Source organism: Nelumbo nucifera, chromosome 5 (assembly GCF_055504915.1).
Source record: "Nelumbo nucifera cultivar China Antique chromosome 5, China Antique-T2T, whole genome shotgun sequence".
NCBI classification, from domain to species: Eukaryota; Viridiplantae; Streptophyta; class Magnoliopsida; order Proteales; family Nelumbonaceae; genus Nelumbo; species Nelumbo nucifera.
In genome coordinates this window covers 73,897,465-73,918,017 of record NC_142653.1, presented here as the reverse complement: position 1 = coordinate 73,918,017, position 20,553 = coordinate 73,897,465, and the positions used below count along the sequence as shown (strand labels likewise).

The following is a 20,553-nucleotide window of genomic DNA, read 5'->3' as shown; positions in this document are numbered from 1 at the left end:
TGGGTGCTAGCTTTCCTCTCTTACACTAGTGAAACACATCTCTTGTGGTCTTATTTTCTCTATTTTCCCGTGTCGGCCTGACTAAATGTTTTTTCCTTCTCATCATTTTGAAATAGAACCTCCAGGTCTAAGGTAGCTTCATTTTCCCCCATAATGGAGCTTGCATCATCATCACTTTCGATGCTAGAAGCTTCATCTGAGCTTTCCCCATTGCTCTCTTCCTTCATTGTATAGTCAACCCATCCTTCATCTTCTTCCTCTCTATCCTCCAATCGACCCCTCACATACCATGGGTTTGGACGGTCTGGAGACGGTTGATTCTCATCTTTCTCCCTGAAATCTCTTCGAGTGACCCATTGTAGCCATGATTCCAAATGTGCAAAATGTCGCTAATGTCGCCCGACATATGTCGATGTCGAGGTTCATCGACATGAAAATGGTTGGTAATATAAAAATTACATTATTTTGATTGACATTTCCTATATTTTGGAAATGTCGACCAAATCGGTCCCAATAACCAAAAAAAACAGTTTTTCCTATTATGTCGACAAGATGTCAACTAATGTACATTAACAATATAATATATTAGTATATTATATTAATATAGTACAGTATATTAATATAAATTATTCCATTAATAATTTCTATTTAATATTTCAAATAAAATATTAATAAAAAAATAACAAAATATAAAAACAAAAGAATAAATTAATTACTTTATAATATAAAACATAAAATATTTTTCAAGTAATAAAATATTAACTAGTTAGTATTTTTAAAATATTTATTAAAATCAGAAAATGTTTATTAAATTTTATAATAAATCATATTCTACATTTAATATAAAAAATCAGAATAAATTTATTAAATTTTATACTAAATCATAATTTATTATAAATTTAGTATTAAAAATCATAATAAATTCATTAAGTTTTATAAGAAATTAGGATTAATCATAATCTTAAACTACAAAAAGGAGAATCAGTTTATTAAATTTATAATAAAACATAATGTATTATAACTTTAATATTTTAAAAATCAGAATAAATGTATTTCTGTTTACTAGTGTGAAGTAAATATATTAGAAATCATAATAAATTCATTAAGTTTTATAAGAAATTAGGATTAATCATAATCTTAAACTACAAAAAGGAGAATCAGTTTATTAAATTTATAATAAAACATAATGTATTATAACTTTAATATTTTAAAAATCAGAATAAATGTATTTCTATTTACTAGTGTGAAGTAAATATATTAGAATTTATAATAAATCAGAATTAAAAATAAGAAAAGAAAATATCAGATAACCTTGTAAAAACATCAATAAATCAGTAAATCGTCATTTACTGATTTGTTATTGATCTTAGTTTCTTAGCTTTATATAATGGTTGGGAATAAGATAATAGTCTAGAAATATGTATTAATGCTTCTTTTATGATTTTACAAAATATCATTTTATATTTCCACATATTTCTTAATATTTTCACAATGTCTCTAATTTTTACAATATTTCCCCTCGGCATTTCCGACATATTTCCTATATTTTGGTAAAGTGACATTTCCATCGACATCGACATTTTAAACCTTGATTGTAGCGAGCTTCCTTGGCTTTCTCTTACTGAATTTTGTCATTGCAACCCTGAACCATCGAGATGGCTAGTTTTAGAAGATGATAGATGGGAATTTCCATCTGCAATCACTCCTTTGGGGACCCACCCCACGTGATCATTTAAGTTATCACGTGGGACAGTCTGTTTCAAATCCGGCCCACCCAAACTTTGAACCCCACGTGACCGTTTAAGTTCTCCATGCCTGAAAGTGAAAGAGTACTAGTTGATATTATTAGTGCAATATTTGCAGGATGATAAAGTTCCAAATGAAATGCTGTTGTAGCCAATAAACAAAGAGTCCCATAAGCCTTGCTCACAGGTGGAAGTGATTTATAAAATCAATTATAGGAAGCTCTAAGTTCTAACACTTGTTACATAAATGAGGCCAATAGATAGAAACAGCAAAAAGAATAATATGAATCTGGAATTGAGGAAAGAAAAGACAGATAGAGAAGGTTTACACTGCAGGAGAAGACATTGAAGACACAGCATTCTTTAGGGGATGACCCTGCTAGAATTTGTGTTTTTTTTTTTTCTTCTTGAGTGACAAGGCATCCAGTTTATGACTCCTTTTTCTAGATTCAAGTTAAGGGTGCTCCCTGCCATGTGACAACTGATCTCTGTCTGCTCCCTGCCATGTGAAAGCATCAGTCACACTATTGAATGATCCCAATGTCTAGTTATAGTTTTTTCCAACTCCCTATCTCTCTCTCTCTCTCATTTCTCTAACTACATGTATGTAATTCTAGGATCCAAGCAGTTATGTGAAATTGGGGTTCTCCTTCTACTATCAGATTTCTGAACTTTAGGAGTTCTGCAAGCTTCATGCCTTGTTGGATTTTCCATCAGCACTGCCCTTGTAGAATCCCCAGAGCTATGGGACTACATGGTGCTATAAGTCCTCAACTTTTAGAATTTTTGATACATCTCCTTGTTTGAATATAGTTTGTGGATAACTTAGCCATATGATACCATTTTTCCAACATTTTCTGCCTTTTTAGGCTTAACTTTTGATGCATTTTTCCTGTTTAAACCAGGAAAAGAGCAGCAGCATCAAAATTGCATGAATCTGAATTGGGAAGAAGGGTTTCAAGACAGTCCAAGGCGGTGCCAGCACCAGATGCAAATGCAGAGCTGCAGGTTGCGGTACAGGTATTTCTGTCACTCTTAAGATCCATCCTATTGTAGCTAGTTGTTTCATATTTTTGACCATTCTCCTCACTTTTATGTTTTACATAGAAGCGGAAAGGACAAACAAACTCTAAAAGCACTAATGAGAAATACAATCCCCAAGAGGATGGTGGGTCTGGCTTACCAATGGAGCTTCCTGGAGGAATTTCGCAGAGTCGTTTTTCCCATTCCAGCTCAATGATTCACCACAATGCATTTGGTTCATCATTGAACAAGAAGGTGAGGGAGGATGAGGCTCTAGGAATCCAAACATTTGGTTTGTCACATAATGGCCCAGAATTGAGGACTCAAAGATCTCACATGCCTCAAAGTGTTGCTGAATTTGCCAATTATTCTGGTCCAGTAGTGGAAAGAAGCACTTCAGAGTTTGACAAATATAGGGAAAGGAGTTCAAATCTGCACTGGCCAGAGCAGGGACTGAATGGCAGGAATGATCATTTGGATGATACTGATGCCTCTGCAAAGCAAGAATGGACCCATCATCTGCTGGATAGGCCAACCTCTTTTCACAGGAAGGCTGAAAGGGTGACTGGCAAGGAATCTACAACGGTAATTTTACTACCTAAGTTTATCAGTCAACAGTTAATTTAAACTTAAACCATATAACTTAGATGCAGTTAATGACACTGGAGTCCATTTCTTTTGTTCTGTCCAATCTACACTCAAATAGTTTATTTTGGGACTGCTATGTGAGTTACATGCAGAAATGATCCAAAGGAAAATCATTTGGTTACTCTCTCTTCTTAAATTAAGTTGCAATTTTTACGAGTTCCATTTATTATAATTATGTAATTCCCTTTCTGATATTCGCAACATTCATTTGCTAGCATATATAATAACTATGTACATGCCAACACCCAATAAACCATTTCATTTAGGCATGGAAATACATAAATTTATTGGGGTTGATATATAAGGGGCATGTGGAGTTTGTGTTTATTAAACCATTTCATTTAGGCATGGAAATACATAAATTCATTGGGGTTGATATATAAGGGGCATGTGGAGCTTTTGTTTATTGAATCATTTCATTTAGGCATGGAAATACATGAATTCGTTGGGGTTGGGGTGCAAATCAGGCTGGGATAGGTTAGGCCAAGGCCAACCCTATCCCAACCTAGGTTGTTGAACCCCCAAGCATAAGCATAGCCCAACATGACTTTTCGGGTTGGGTTAGCAAAATCACTGATTTTTTTGATAAATAGCAGAATCACTGATTTTAACATTATTTTATGTACAAGGACAAAGTTATGGTGCCTTAAGAACTAGAAAATCTTTGCTTTCAAGCTTAAAATTGTTGATATACATACATATTTATTTGTGCTAATACATACTGTTGAGCAAGAGAAGAGAAGAGAAAAGAGAGGAGAGAAAGAGAGGAGAGGCGAGAGGACTGAGAGCCCAAAAGCACACTGCAGGCGTGTGCAGTATGTTATTATTTATACTAGGCTGGTCGTACAACATAAAGTATGAAGAAATTACAAAAGTACCCTTGTGGTACTAAACATGTGTACAACAACATCTGTCAACACTCCCCCTCAAGTTGGAGCATAGATATCAATCATGCCCAACTTGTCACAGAGATTATGATGTCTGGAATGGTGTAGCCCTTTTGTAAAGATGTCTGCAAGTTGGTTCTCAAAGGTGACATAGGGAGTACATACTTCGCCTATGATGACCTTCTCTCTGATAAAATGCTTGTCAACTTCGATGTGTTTTGTTCTATCATGTAGCACTGGGTTAGCAGCAATGTTTATAGCTGCTTTGTTATAACAGAATAGAGTCATAGGTTTGTCCACTGGGAAACCCAACTCAACAATAGATTCTTTATCCACATACCTTCATCTACTCCGTGAGCCATTGCACGATATTTAGCTTCAACACTGGATCTAGCCACCACATTTTGCTTTTTACTCCTTCATGTAACAAGGTTCCCTTCTATAAAGGTGCAGTAGCCACTAGTAGAATTTCTGTCACTTTGAGATCCAGCCCAATCTGCATTTGTATAGACTTCAACTTTCAAATGCCCGTGCCTTTGAAATAACAAGCCTGCACTATGAAACTTTTTTAGATATCGGAGGATTCTTTCTACTGCTTCAAGGTGAGTGGACCTAGGTGCATGCATGAATTGGCTGAGGACACCAACAGCATAAGCAATGTCTGGATGAGTCATAGAAAGATATAACAATCTCCCTACAAGCCTCTGAAACTGTTTCACATCCTTGAGAGGTTCACCTTGGCAGTCACCTAATTTATGGTTGGGGTCAATGGGAGAATCAACTGGCTTCACTCCCATCTTTCCAGTGTCCTGAAGTAAATCTAGGACATATTTCCTTTGGAAAATGAAGATACCCCTTTTTGATCTGGCAATTTCAATTCCAAGGAAGTATCTGGGAGGTCCTAGATCCTTCACTTCAAACTGAGTAGCAAGGAAACCCTTCAACCTCTGGATTTCATCCTTCTAGTCACTAGTAACAATTATGTCATCAACGTATACTATCAAGGCAGCCATTTTACCTTATCCTCTTTTCACAAACAGTGTGTGATCTGATTGACATTGCTTGTATCCTCTCTGCTGAACCGCAACATGGAATCTGCTGAACCAAGCTCTTGGTGATTGTTTCAGCCCGTATAAAGACTTCTTCAACTTGCACACTTTCTGTTCATTGCCTTGAGCCAGAAAACCAGGGTGTTGAATCATGTAAACTTCCTCTTCAAGGTCACCATTCAAGAATGCATTCTTGATGTCAAGTTGATGTAGATCCCAATTCAGATTAGCAGCAAGAGAGAAAAAAACTCTAATGGAGTTCATCTTGGCAACAAGGGCAAACGTTTCTGCATAATCAACTCCGTACACTTGAGTTCCCATGTGCCATTTTTATGAAGGGCATTAATTTCTTCCTTCATGGCATTTGTCCATTCAGGTACTGAAAGAGCTTTTGCCACATTCTTGGGGATAGGGACACTGTCAATAGAGGTAAGGAAAGCACGAAATGAGGGTGAAATGTTCTCATAGGAAACAAAGTTGGAAATGGGATGTTTAGTGGTGCACAATCTAACACCTTTCCTGTGAGCAATAGGAAGGTCAAGGTCATTTGCAGCAGAGGTATCAATTTCAATAGAATCATGAACATCATTGGGCGCCAAGTTACCTGAGTGGGTATGATCCTCCCCCGAGGAGTTTGGTGGCACTGGAGGTACAACTTCTAGATTCTCCACAGCTCTTGAATTTGGTTGGCCTTTGCGACGACGAAAGAAGACACAAAAAGGCAGAGGATCAGGAAGAGAAGGGAGTTGAACCAGTTTCTCCTCATGCCTACACTACCCCTGAGGAGAAACAGGAAAAAAAGGCTCATCCTCAAAGAAAGAAACATCCATGAAGACATAGAATTTTTGAGAAACAGGATCAAAACAACGGTATCCCTTTTGAGTGAAGAGTAACCAAGGAATATGCAAGGAATAGCACGAGAATCCAATTTCCCACGGGTGGGAGACAGATTTTGGACAAAGCACCGACAACCAAATACACGAGGAGGAATGGGAAGAAGGGGGGCTTTAGGAAAGAGAAGCTGATGTGGGGCTTTGTATTCTAACCAACGAGAGGGCATACGGTTAATGAGGTAGGTAGAACAAAGAACAGCCTCAAGCCAAAAACGTTTGAGGATATTCATATGGAGTAGTAAACCCCGAGCCACTTCAAGGAGATGTCGGTTCTTCCGTTCAGCCACACCATTTTGTTGTGGTGTTCGGGCACAAGAGCTACGGTGAAGTGAACCACGCGAAGCAAAGAACTCCATGAGATCACTATGAAAAAACTCTTTCGCATTGTCTTACTAAAAAATTTGGATTTCAGTCTGAAATTGAGTGAAGACCATCCGCTGAAAATCTTGGATAATTTTTGGTACTTCCTCCTGGTTCGCATAGGATATACCCAAGTATATCTAGAATAATCATCAATGAGGGTAATGAAATACTTGTAGCCACTCTCAGATGGTAAAGTAACAGGGGCCCCATACATCAGAATGAACAATGTGAAAAGGAAATTCAGATTTACTATTTTTTTGTAGAAAATGAGTTCTACAATGTTTACTTAACTGACACGTTTGACAAGAGAAATCCGAAACGGACATTGACTTAAAAAGTTCTGGAAATACAACTTTTAAAGATTCAAAAGACAAATGACCAAGGCAACAATGCCATAAATAAACTTGACTCTTACAGGACTGACTCATAGACTCTAAAACATGAAGACCAGCCTTATTCTCCAGCATGTAAAGTCCATCAACCATACGTCCCCTACCAATCGTCTTCCCCGAGGCCAGATCCTGAATCACACAATGAGAAGGGAAAAAAGTCACTGAGTAGTTTAAGGAATTAGTAACACTACTAACAGAGAACAAATTAATGGGAAATTTTGGAACATGTAGGACATCAGAGAGAGTAAGGCCAAGGGAAAGAGAGATGGTTCCTTGACCAGCTATGGAAGTGTATGATCCATCAGCTAGTCTCACCTTGTCTCTTCCAGTAAGAAGGTGATAGGTTTGAAAGTAAGAGGACGTACCAGTCATGTGTTTTGACGCTCCAGAATCAATGATCCATGTAGAGTCAAGGGTGTGAGAAGCAACATGGAAAGTTGTGGCAAAGTTACCTGACGTAGATGCAAATGAGGTTGAGGGAGGAGCATCCACCTGACGAATTGCTCTACCATAGAGCTCTAAATGGTCACGGAAGGAATTCATAATATCCTCCCTCGGGTCAGATCCAGAGAGATGTGTTTGAGTCACAGCAGGGATGGAGGGCTGATTTTCCCGAGTAGCCATGTTGGCCATGTTGTATTTCTTTGTACCTTGCTGTCCGGACCTTTTATTCACATATGAACCTTGCTTCTTATTCAAATCTTGAGCCCATTTTGGTTTCCCATGAAGATCCCAAAAGGTATCTTTGGTGTGTTGGGGTTTCTGGCAATGAGTGCAACACAATTTGTCCTTATCTTCTGTTTTTTTCTGGAGATCTCCTTTCCTGGAAGAAGATCCACCAGGGCTGCCAACACAACTAGTAGAGACACCCCCTTTTGCTGCGAACACCACTGCATCCCCACCAGGGCTGTTCATCAAATTCCTGAACTGATGGAAGATCCTTAGAACTGAGAATTTGTACTATGATAGATTCATACATAGGATTCAGACCATGTAAGAAGGCAAACACTCTTTGTTGGGAGACAAGTTTCTTGTACAGTTTTGCATCCTCGTCACACTTCCAATCCACATTTTGGTAATGGTCCAACTCCTTCCAGACAGAAGTCAAGTCAGAGTAATATACTGATAAACACCTCTCCCCTTGTCTACAAGTAGACGATTCTGCCTGCAGTTGATAGATCTTGGCATAGTGTCGCAGTTCTGAATATGTAGATTTTGCTTGTTCCCAGATGTCATTTGCAGTTTCAGCCCACATGAAATTCTTCCTTATTTAAGGTTGTATGGAGACCAAGAGCCAAGACATAACCATACTGTTCTCCTGATTCCATCTGTCATATTCAGCATTCCCAGAGTGTGGTTCTTTAATTTTCCCATTAATATAGCCTATCTTCCCCCTTGCAGTGATGTATAACTTGATCCCTCTTGACCACTCTAGGTAATTTAGACCATCAAGAGGGACAACAGCCATAGGAAAGGATAGGTCACCACCCCCACTCATTCCATTTAGCATTGAAGAAACTCCAGATGTGGCTGAATCTTCACCACTCATGATTTTAGGTTTAAAAAACAGCACCCAAAGAAGGAGCACTGCCTCACAGAGCTGTTACAGAAGGCACCAGGCACTTCCTGACCTTCAGTCCACTAAAAAGACTGCTACTGCAGCACACAAACAGGTCCTTATGACCTACGGTTTCATAGGGATCCAAGAACAAACACTGCTGTTGCAGCACGTAAACAGGTCTGTATGACCTACAGTTTTATAGGAATCCAAAAGGCAAACACTGCAGTTGCAGTACATAAACAGGTCTGTATGACCTACAGTTTTACAGAGATCATATGACCTCTCAACAGAATGGAAGATGCAAGGTGAAGTTCACCACACACCTAATCGGCAGACCTGGTACAGTGCCAACTTCAGAGCAGCCAAACAGTCAATGAGATCAAAGTAAAAAGAAAGAGCTACTTCAGTCCATCAACAGGGTAGCCGAACAGCGGTAACACAAAAAAGGAACACCACAGTCGAATATTAGGGCATCAGCAGTCCATCAATGGGTGCAAAGAAACACAAAAAAAAAAAAAAAAAAAAAAAAAACTTCAGTTGAATACCAGGGCACCCGAACAGTAGATAATACCTTCTTGAACATCAGATGATAGCCTCTCTATAAACCAGAACTTTCTCTACGAACATCAGATGATAGCCTCTCTGCAGCCGAACAGCCAATGTTGGCAGACTTCTTTGAACATCAGATAGAAAACTCTCTATAACCAGAACTCCTTTCTGCGCTGGAAGATGAAAAGTGAGGCAGGCATCTTCTTGCTTAAGGTTGAACAGCAGATGGATCCAGCTAGGAGATGAAGAGACTGACTGCTCGACATTGGAGGATGAACAAATCAGATTAGCTTGACATCACCCTTCAGGCCTGGACGACTTTCTCTGATACCATGTTGAGCAAGAGAAGAGAAAAGAAAAGAGAGGAGAGAAAGAGAGGAGAGGCGAGAGGGCTGAGAGCCCAAAAGCACATTGCAGGCGTGTGCAGTATGTTATTATTTATACTAGGCTGGTCGTACAACATAAAGTATGATGAAATTACAAAAGTACCCTTGCGGTACTAAACATATGTACAACAACATCTGTCAACACATACATACATACATATCTCTGTTTTTGTGTTCATACATACATATATGAAGACATATTGGGCATGGGTTGGGTTAGGTTGCCCAAGGCCAAATTTAGTTGGGTTCATATTTTTCAACCCTAACTCAAACATGAACTTAAACTGACCCAACCCAACCCGACTTCTTTGGGTTTGGTTTAGGCTAACCCAACCCAAGTTGCATGCCTAATTATGGGAAATGAATTTTTTGGCAAAATATTAACACAACATAGAGTTAATTTTCAGATACCTAAAATGGCTTCCTTCTCTTTTTACTTAATTCCTTCTGATGAATCCATTTTAAATGATGTGATATATGATTCAAACATGAAGAAATAGTTGTGCAGCTCATGGTTTAAATTGTACCTAATTTCCTTAATATTTCCATGACAGATTTCCATTTCCATGGGTATTGACATGAAATTTTACTAGAATCGATATATTCCCCAAAGAACACTATCAGCAGTATGTGGAGTACAAGAGATGTTTTCCATGACAAATTTCCATTCCCACTTCCATGGGTAGTGATATGAAATTTTTCTGGAATCGACATATTCCCCGATGAACACTACCACCACTATGTAGAGTACAAGAGATAGTATTATAAAATAAGTTGGTAACAATATTGTAGATATGCGAGTAACAATGTTATTGAGAGCTAGATATGCGAGTAACATAAGTTGGTGACAATATTACCACTTTGAGCTAGATCAATAGTCATTTCAAAAATGAAATTAAATATTAGTTAAGTTTTGCGTTAACCCATTCTATCATGAAGCTCTGAATCTTAATGTTTATAGGGCAACTTCAAAATGTATTCTTTTGTCTATAAGCTTAGTTTCTTAGCATTGTTTAGTGATTTGGAACAAGACAACAATTTAAAAAGGTGTGTCTATATTTCTTTTATCATTTCATAAAATAGCATTCTTTATTTTGCATATTTTACAATGTTTCCATCATGTCTATAAATTTTACAATGTTTCCATCATTTCTATAAATTTCATAAAGGTGTGTCTATATTTCTTTTATCATTTCTGACATGTTTCTTGTTGGTTCGAATGATTAAAGAGTTGGTGGGCTTAGTTTTTCTTTTATGTTTAAGTTCTTTAGTCTGTTATGGGCCTAAACCTATTTTATTTTTCTTCATTATGTCTAGGTGTCCCATTACTCATTATGTCTAGGTGTCCCATTGCATAAAATAGCATTCTTTATTTTGCATATTTCTTTTATCATTTCAACATTTCTGACATGTTTCTTGTTGGTTCGAATGATTAAAGAGTTGGTGGGCTTAGTTTTTCTTTTATGTTTAAGTTCTTTAGTCTGTTATGGGCCTAAACCTATTTTATTTTTCTTCATTATGTCTAGGTGTCCCATTACTAATTATGGGTATTCTAGTCTATTTCTGTAACTTCTTATTGTAAATATATATAATAGCTTCTAGGGCTGGCTGAGATAGTATTGCTGCCCATTCTCTAATTTCTTCTCCTCTCTTCTCTTCTTCTTCCTCTTCTATTGTTGTATTTCAGCAAACATAGTATCAGAGCTCCATTCAGCCCAACTGATTACAACTAGTTTCTTTCTTCTTTCCCTCTTCTCTGTTCTTTTTTTTTTCTTTTCTCTTATCTCCACTATTGTGAAGAAACCCTAGGACTGATTGTAGACAACAGAAAGGTTTGTGCCTAGGGTTTTTCTTGGCTGTAGGGCCCAAGGGGAGTTTTTTCCCAAAAGTTTATGCCCTACTAGCGATTCTGCAGCAGTTAGTAGCCAAATGTAGCCATTCGGCTACTAGAGAGATCTGTGTAGAATAGATCTAGGTAGAAGGACTGAGTGGACAGTCCTAGTTGTTGTCTGGAAGATTGAACAGTTTGCAAGCGATAGTCACAACCCAAGTTCGACTTCCAAAAGTGGTGTTTTTGACCTTCGAAACTGCTCTCAGCTCAGAACTGGTTACAGAGAGTGCTTCAGTCCAGTTACAGAGGGTGTTTTCAGCCTAGTAACAGCTCCGTTAAGTCTGTAAGAGGAAGAATATGTCTTCAATATCAGGAGAAGTGACTTCTAAGGACAATAGGACTGGTGGGAGGTCTTCAAACCTGGAAAACCCAAATCTGCATAGCTTGCAGATCACCAGTGTGTTGTTAGATGAATACAACTTCAGAGATCGGTCTGTTTCAGCCAAGCTTTTCATTACTTCCTAGGAACTTATGGGTTATTTAGATGGACAAAAGAAAGAATCTGAAGAAGATGATGCTGATTGCTCACTTTGGTGTAAGGAAAATGCTATTGTTATGTCTTGGCAGCTTGCCTCAATGACTCCAAGAGTGGCTAGGACTGTTCAGCACTTCCTTACTGCCTCTAAGATTTGGGAGAAGGTGTCTAAAACCTATGGACAGCAGAAGAACAATTAAAAATTTGTAGGATAACCCAAGATATTGTTGCATTGAGACAAGGGGATATGCCTGTTGCAACCTACTTTACAACTTTAGGACTATGGGAAGAACTTGACCACCATCTTGTACTTGATTGGGAAAATACAAGAGATAAGGAGAGGCATGATAAACAAATTGAAGAACGCAGAGCTTTTAAATTCTTGGCTGGCATAGACCTGATGTATGAGAGCAAAACATCCCAAATCTTGGGAAGGGATGAAATGCCTGATTTGCATCATGTTTACTATCTTGTAAAGAATGAAGAGGTTAGAAGGAAAGAGGTGCAAGTTGACACCCAAGTACTTCGTGTTGAGCATTCGGCCTTGATTTCTTCAACCCAAAAAGGGGGCAAGCATTCAAACAAGAGGCATCTCAAGTGTTTTCATTGTGGAGGTTGCAGACATTTGAAAAAGAGTGAAGAGAGGAGAAAAGAAAGAAGGGGTTCAGTGGTGAATGATCTGCTGCCCCATACACTCCTTTATTTATAGCTTTTTGGATCCTTACAAGAATAGGAAATAAACAAAAATTAGAAACAATAAGGTCAACCAGCCCAACTTAATAGAAATTAGAAACTTCTAATAACAGAAATTAGAAATTAAAGAAATTATGACTACTAAAAAGAAATTAGAAACTACTAATAAAAGAAATTAGAAACAACTAGGTGTGGGTATGAAACCACACACACTAGAGCCTGAGTGTGGATATGGAACCCCACACTTGTTGCTAACCAACTATTTCTTCAATAACAATGGTGAAAGCACAAGGAACACACTTATAGTTGCACCTCCTCTTATGGGACATACTACTAATTCTCGCACATCAGGGTCCTTTGATTTCACTACTAATGAGGTAGAAATCCTTAGCCGAGCCATGGCTCGTCTAAGGAACAATTCTCTTGCCTCCACCTCTCTTGCCAGATTAGGTATTGTCTCTGCTCACAGTGTGACTAGTTCTATAGTGTCTAAGTCTTGGATTATTGACTTCGGTGCTACTGACCTAAGCAAGGATCTCTCTCTTAAGTCTATTCTATATGTTCCCAATCTTGCTTCCAATCTCTTATCTGTTTCTAAGCTTACAAAAAATTTAAGTTGTAGCATAACATTCTTTCCTACTCATTGTGTCTTTCAGGACAGATTGACGAAGAGAACGATTGGGACTGGTCATGAGTCTGGAGTTCTCTATTATTTTGATGCAGACATTAGTTTAGCCTTACAATCATCTGCTATTAGTGGTCGGGATAATGAGGAGTCAGTAGCTAGATTACATTTGTGGCATGCTAGACTAGGTCTTTTACCTTTTTCTTCATTGCAAGGATTGTTTCCTAAGTTGTTCAAGTGTGTTTCGAGTCAAAGTTTGGTTTGCGAAGTGTGTCAGTTGTCAAAACAATGTAGAGCTCTTTATCTAATTTCTATTATATTAATGAAATTCAAGCACCGTTTGAGTTAGTTCACTTTGATGTATGGGGCCCTTCACCTCTTATATCTATAGATAGCTTTCGTTACTATATTAGTTTTATTGATCACTATTCATGATGCACATGGATCTACTTGTTAAAAGGGTGTGATGAAGTACCAAGGATAACCATGGCTTTTTGTAAAATGATTGAAACTAAGTTTGGTAAGAAAATTAAGCAATTCCATTCAAATAATGCTACTGAATATTTTGAAATCTCCTTGAATCTGTTCATGGAAGATGTAGGCATGTTACATCAGTCATCTTGTACTAGTACCTCTCAACATAATGGGGTTGCTGAACGCAAAAATAGACATTTATTGGAGACAACTCGAGCCTTACTATTTCAGCACAAGGTTCCCAAGCACTACTGGTCTCAAGCAGTCCTTACAACATCATGTCTGATAAATTGAATGCCATATAGGGTGTTGGGTATGAGAACTCCTTTCTCTTTCCTTTGTCCTAACCTTCCAGATTTCCCTCTTCCTCCTAGAGTTTTTGGCTGTGTGTGTTTCGTTCATGTCAATGATCCTAAGAAGACTAAGTTGGATCCTAGGGCTACAAAAGGGGTCTTTCTAGGGTACTCTCCCACATGAAAAGGTTATAAGTGCTATGATCTACTTACCAAGAAAAAATATGTCACCAAAGATGTGTTTTTTGAGTCTCAATCCCATTTGCAGTCCTCTAGGGATCCTCTTCAGGGGAGACTAGTAGGATGGAAGAGGATTCTTCTTCTCCCTCCTTTGTGCCTCTTTCAGCCTCGGGTCTTCCATCTCCTCTTGATCCTCCTAGTTTTAGCTGCCCAGGTGAATCTAGTGAGACTCCCGCTGAACTTGTTATTTGCTCCTGACTATCCAGTGGGACTCCCACTGAACCCGTTACTACTCCAGATATTGAGGATGTGGCTAATAACACTAACAAGCAACAAAAATATATGAAAATTCCCTGAGATCATCCAACTTATGGCAACAACCAATCGGACTCGGACCAATCTGTCTCAGTGGTTCCAAGTAATCCTATCACTCGTACTTCTGATTTGGATCTTTCCATTGCTCTTCGTAAGCCTACCCATTCTTGTACTACCCAACACCCCATTGCTGAATATGTTTCTTATTCATGTTTATCTCCTCATTATTATTCCTTTATGTCTACTCTTTCTTCTGTTCATGTCCCTGCAGAGGCAGTGTTTGACCCAAGGTGGAGAGGGGCTATGAATGAGAAAATGAAAGCCTTAATGAAGGTCAGGTCTTGGGAATTAGTGGATCAAAAGGGAAGAGCACTGTGGGATGTAAGTGGGTGTTCACTATTAAGCATAAGAAGGATGGGTCTATTGAAAGATATAAGGCCAGGCTAGTGGCGAAAGGGTTTACTTAGAAGGAAGGGATTGACTACAAGGAGACTTTTGCTCCAGTTGCAAAGCTTAATACAATCTGGGTTCTATTGTCATTAGTTGCAAATTTCTCATGGGAGCTACATTAGTTGGATGTGAAGAACACTTTCCTGAATGGTGATCTACATGAGGAGTATTATAATCTAATCTGCACTTGAATTCTGTTAGAACAAGGATTGGAGAAGTAATAGAAAGACTAAAGAAGAAGTAGAAGGAGAAGAGAGGAGAATAGAGAAGAAGAAGAATTCTCCTTTGTTGATCAAAAAAAAAGAAGAATTCTGGTTCGAACAAGAGAGATTAATCACCTCTCTAGTCGACCAAATTTAATTTATATGTTTCTATTAAAAGAAAAGACTCCTTTGCCCCTAATTAAGTATGGGACATAACCACTAATAAAACATTACACATCAGCAGCTTTAAACATAAATATAAAGACCAAAATACCCCTACACAGTCGACATTAACACTCCCCCTCAAGCTGGTGAGTATATATCATATAGTCCCAACTTGTTACATATGTAGTCCACTCTCCCCCGACTCAACCCTTTGGTCAACAGGTCTGCCCATTGGTTTCCTGTGTTAACATGTGCAGTATCTATCACTCCACTCAACATCTTCTCTCTCACAAAGTGACAATCAACTTCTATATGCTTGGTTCTCTCATGAAACACCGGATTAAAAGAGATGTGGACTACAACCTGATTGTCACAATAGAGCTTCATTGGAGTGTCAATAGAATATCCCATCTCTTGTAGAAGGTTTCTCAGCCACACTAATTTACAAGTAGTGTGTGCCATAGTTCTATATTCTGCCTCATGCACTGCTTCTTGCCACAACTGTCTGTTTCTTACTTTTCCATGTCACCAAATTACCCCCAAGGAAAGTACAATAGCCTGTAGTGAATCTCCTGTCAGATATAGAGCCAGCCCAATCAGTATCAGTATATCCCTCTATTTCAAGTTTTCCTCCACTTTTATATATTAAGCCACAACTAGGATCCCCCTTTAAATACCTTAAAATACTTAGAACTGCATCCTAATGTGGAACCTGAGGTTTCTACATGAACTAACTCACCACACTAACTGCAAATGAAATATCTGGCCGAGTAATGGTTAGGTAGTTTAGTTCACCCACCAACTGCCTGTACCTTCCAAGATCTTCAAACTCTTCACCCATATCACTGCTCAGCTTAGTATTTTATTCCATAGATGTTTTAGCTTGTTTAACAACTAATAATCCAGTTTCTTCCAATAAATCAAGAACATATTTCCTCTAACACAAATTAATACCATGCTTAGACCTTGCTACTTCTATCCCCAAGAAGTACTTTAGTTTACCAAGGTCCTTTGTCTGAAAGTGTTCCTGTAGAAAGATCTTTAACCTATCAATTCGCAATCTATCACTCCCAGTAATGACAATATCATCTACATATACCACCAATAAGATTTTTCTAGCCTGAGAGTCATGATTAAAGACTGAGTGATCAACCTGACACTGTTTCATACCAAATTTCTTTACCACCTCACTGAACCTACCAAACCACGCATGGGGAGACTGTTTAAGTCCATAAATGGCCTTCTTTGGTCTGCACACGTTACCATCCTCCCCTGAGCAACAAACCCCGGTGGTTGCTCCATATAGACTTCCTCAAGTAGATCACCATGTAAGAAAGCATTCTTGATGTCAAGCTGAAAGAGACGCCAATCATACATAGAAGCTAGAGATATCACATTATGAACTAAACCAATCTTAGCAACAGGAGAGAAGGTCTCCGTGTAGTCAATACCATATGTTTGGGAATACCCTTTGACAACCAGTTTAGGTTTTAACCGCTCTACACTACCATCAGTTAAATACTTAACAGTGTATACCCACTTACAATCGACAGCCTGCTTACCAAGGGAAGTGTGGTGAGGTCCCACATATGATTATGAGTTAAGGCAGAGAGTTTTTCTTCCATTGCATGGTGCCACCTTGGAGAGGCTAGGGCTTCCTCGACATCCGTGGGTACAACAATAGAGGATAACAAGGAGATAAACTAGCGATGGGAAGTAGAAAGGTGAGTGAGAGAAACATAATTAGGAATAGGATGAAGAGTGCAACTATGTTTACCTTTCTACAAGGCAATGGGAAGATCAAGTTCAGAAACTGGGGTTGGAGCTGGTGTGGGAACAACTGTCGGATCTGTCTGAAGAGATGTGAGATCCATCACATGGATGCCCAAAAGCTGCGGAATAGGGTGGGCGAATTTCAAAAATTTCTCTCCCTTCAACTGGGAATCGTATTCCCTTTTTTAGAAAAATCATATTTTTCAAGGATCAATCTTGAACCATAAACCGAACCAGATTTGAAACGAAACAGTAGGAGAGGGATATACCTGATACAAAGAAATAATATCTCTCAATGGAGGTGTTCACGCCCAAAGAAGATCACCAAAGACTGCTCCCACTGAAGATGACACAGTGGATGGAGGAGCAGAATCAGCAAAGTTCGTCCCACGAACCGAATTCTTCAGCAAGAATCCAATGGAGGCAGTGAGCACAACTTCCTATCAGCCTTTCAGCAAAGACTAATGTCAAGATCCAATCTTTATCACTCCTACAATGTTGGAGAACGAACTGGCAGTATGGCGGCGGCAGGAAGGGATCACAGGGAGAAGGCGCAGTCACACTGTGTATTCTTCTCTCTGTAATTCGAGATCTGGTATCTCTAGAATTTCTTGGATGATCTGGATGGTTCGCCCCCTCCTGCTTTTATAGGCTTAAAGAGATCAACTCCTGATCCTATCAGGAGTTTCCTAATTCAGATCATTATCTGAATCTGGACTCTCTTCAAGTGATAAGGAGAAGACCCTTATCTTATTTGCAGATTAGATCAGCCTTCTCCTGATCTTATCAGGAGGTTTTCAGATCTGAATTCAGATCTGGTCTCTCTGAGTGGATAAGGCAGGGCCCTATCCTATCTACTGATTTAATCCCAGATCCACCCCATCTATTTAACTAATCAAATTAGGCCAGTTCGAAATGGGCTTCAGGCCCAATAAGTCTATGTGCTCAAAAACTGCTTCCAAACTGCTGCCCAATTGGGCTTCTTTGTATGGCGTGGGACCCAAGCATTGATCTACACATCAGCCACATGGGTTCGGCCCAGCCTTTGTTACAAGGCATGGACGAATACACTGTTGTGGACAGTGCACCCCCTGAAACCCATCACATGGGCTTCTATTGGGCCCAACACTTACATTAAGTGGTCCCTGGGCCAAGCCACCTTATAAAAACCCAGGGACTGTGGGCAGATGCAAGATTAGCCCATAAGGCATTACCCTCAGTGGCCTTACACTTAAACTCTCAGCCCATAATGATCAAACACTGCCCGACAAGAGAGGACCTCTCCCTCGGCTGCAAGGAACAATGTTGCACTCTTTGCTTATATGGATCCCGGGAATTAAAACCTTTTGCAAACATTTTAGAAACCGTAATATATACTTTTATATCTCATATAAAATATATTTTGCAAAACAAATCTCAACGATTGAAATCGACTATCGGCAGTCTTGGTTTCCATCAGAGAGAGTGCATCCCCGATCATTACCTTTGTCCAACAAAGGGGCTGATCCTGTCACTATAATCACCCACTCAGATGAATTCTCAAACTGTCCCAACATACCCAGGTTTTGACCCCCGCTAAGGATCTCACTGATTGGTACATCAAAGACAGCCCAATCCGACACCTAGTGCAGTATCATAATCGAGTCTAGGGGTTAGGTGTAACTTTCCAGTTTTGCCCATTAATTTCCAAGGTCCAGGGCAATACTGGAAATCTGGTTCGGTTCAAAGATTCAAGTAATCCTACACTGCATGTGCCTTGGGTCTCACCCTGGCGGCTGAGACAGGCCACCCCAACCAATTTGGTGGCACATCAGTGTCAGCCTTATCAGGATAGGTCTCCCTAGACCGACCCACCGGTTGTGAACATTCTAAACTAACACAAGTCTCATTAAGTGTCTAGTTTAACGGTATAACACAGAAACAAACCACAAGTACATGAATCAAATATGCACTTTATTCATTTACAATAAATGTCAAAAGTACATCATTCTGATTGAAGCTAAGGGCATACAAAGACTGTCTAACACTATCGACGGTGATGGAGCTAGAGGAGGAGCCGGTACATGTTGGCAATGTGTATACACTTGATGAATAGGTGGCCGTTCAACAGGAGGTGGCATCGGAGGCAAAGACTTGGTCACAGCTGGAACAAGTGGAATGGGATCTACAATTGGAACTGGAAGAGGTGGAGGTGATGAGGAAGAAGAAACATCACCTGATCCCAAGAAAAACGGAGTGGACTCAAAGAAAGTAACATCAGCGCACACAAAGGCATGTCGAGAGCTAGGATTATAATAGTTATACTCTTTCTAGGTCTGGGAATAGCCAAGGAAGATACACTTAATAGATCATGCATCTAACTTGTCCCTTCCCAGTCCTAGATTATGAACAAAGCAGACACACCCAAAAACCCGAGATGAAATGGGAAACGGAGACAATGTAGAAAACAAAGTGGTAAAAAGAGAGTGACCTTCAAAGATGGACATGGGCATTCGGTTATTCAGAAAACAAGATGTAAGTACAACATGACTCCAAAAGGGTTTGGGTATATTCATATGGTGCATAAGGGACCGAGGAGTTTCCAAAAGGTGACGGTTCTTTCTCTCATCTACCCCATTTTGTTGTGGGTTGTAGGTACATGAAGTTTGATGGATAATGTCATGTTGATCCAAATACTCTTGAAATGGTGTATAAAAGTATTCACGACCATTATCGGAATGGAGAATTTTAATGTGTAGACCAAATTGGTTGCGAATTTCAGCATAAAATTTTTTAAAAATGGTAAACAATTCACTCCTTTCTTTCATTAGGTAAAGCCACATTATCCTTATCATCAACAAAAATAACAAAGTGTCTATAACCATTGTATGATATTACTTTATTTGGACCCCAAACATCTAAATGAATTAAAGAAAAAGGACTCGACATACGATTGTCAACCCTAGGACTAAAGGAACATGATGATGTTTCCCCAACAGACATGACTCATAATCCAAAACAGAAAGATGACTCAACGACAGAACAAGAGACTTTAAAACTCTAAGTGATGGATGACCAAATCGATAGTGCCACTGGAGAGGAGAAAGAGATGTTTGAAGAGTTGTTGACGCACTTCCACCACCATCAAGGTAATACAGTCCACCAATTTCATGCCCTCCACCAATCTTCATCCCTGTCTTGAGATTTTGAAAAACACACGAAGGGTAAAAAGTGGTAGAGCAATTAAGAGACTTTGTCAACTTACTAACAGACATAAGGTTAAAAGGAAATTTGGGGATATACAAAACTAAGGATAAAGATAAAGGGTCTATGTTAACATTACCAACAGCACAAATGGAGGATGTGGAACCATTAGCAAGGGTAACAGAGTGTGATGTTGGGCACTGAAAGAGGGAGGAAAACACACCTAGAGTTCCAGTCATGTGATTGGAGGCTCTAGAGTCAATAATCTAGGGATTGGGTTTGGATGCCAGACAAGCCATACCTGACTGTGCAAGAGTGGTTGTATTTTGTTGAAATG

At 39.0% G+C, this 20,553-nt stretch overlaps 1 protein-coding gene across 2 annotated transcripts in view; it reads left to right on the top strand.

Moving 5' to 3' along the window:
- The window catches only part of LOC104593978 (Protein kinase superfamily protein), a 119,414-nt gene that overhangs the window by 87,909 nt on the left and 10,952 nt on the right, over positions 1–20,553 (top strand). For both annotated transcript variants that reach the window (XM_088888480.1, XM_010254103.3), the window contains exons 6-7: positions 2,651–2,765; positions 2,853–3,353. In XM_088888480.1, the coding sequence (XP_088744606.1) occupies positions 2,651–2,765; positions 2,853–3,353 (616 nt within the window). The remainder of the gene's footprint in view (positions 1–2,650; positions 2,766–2,852; positions 3,354–20,553) is intronic.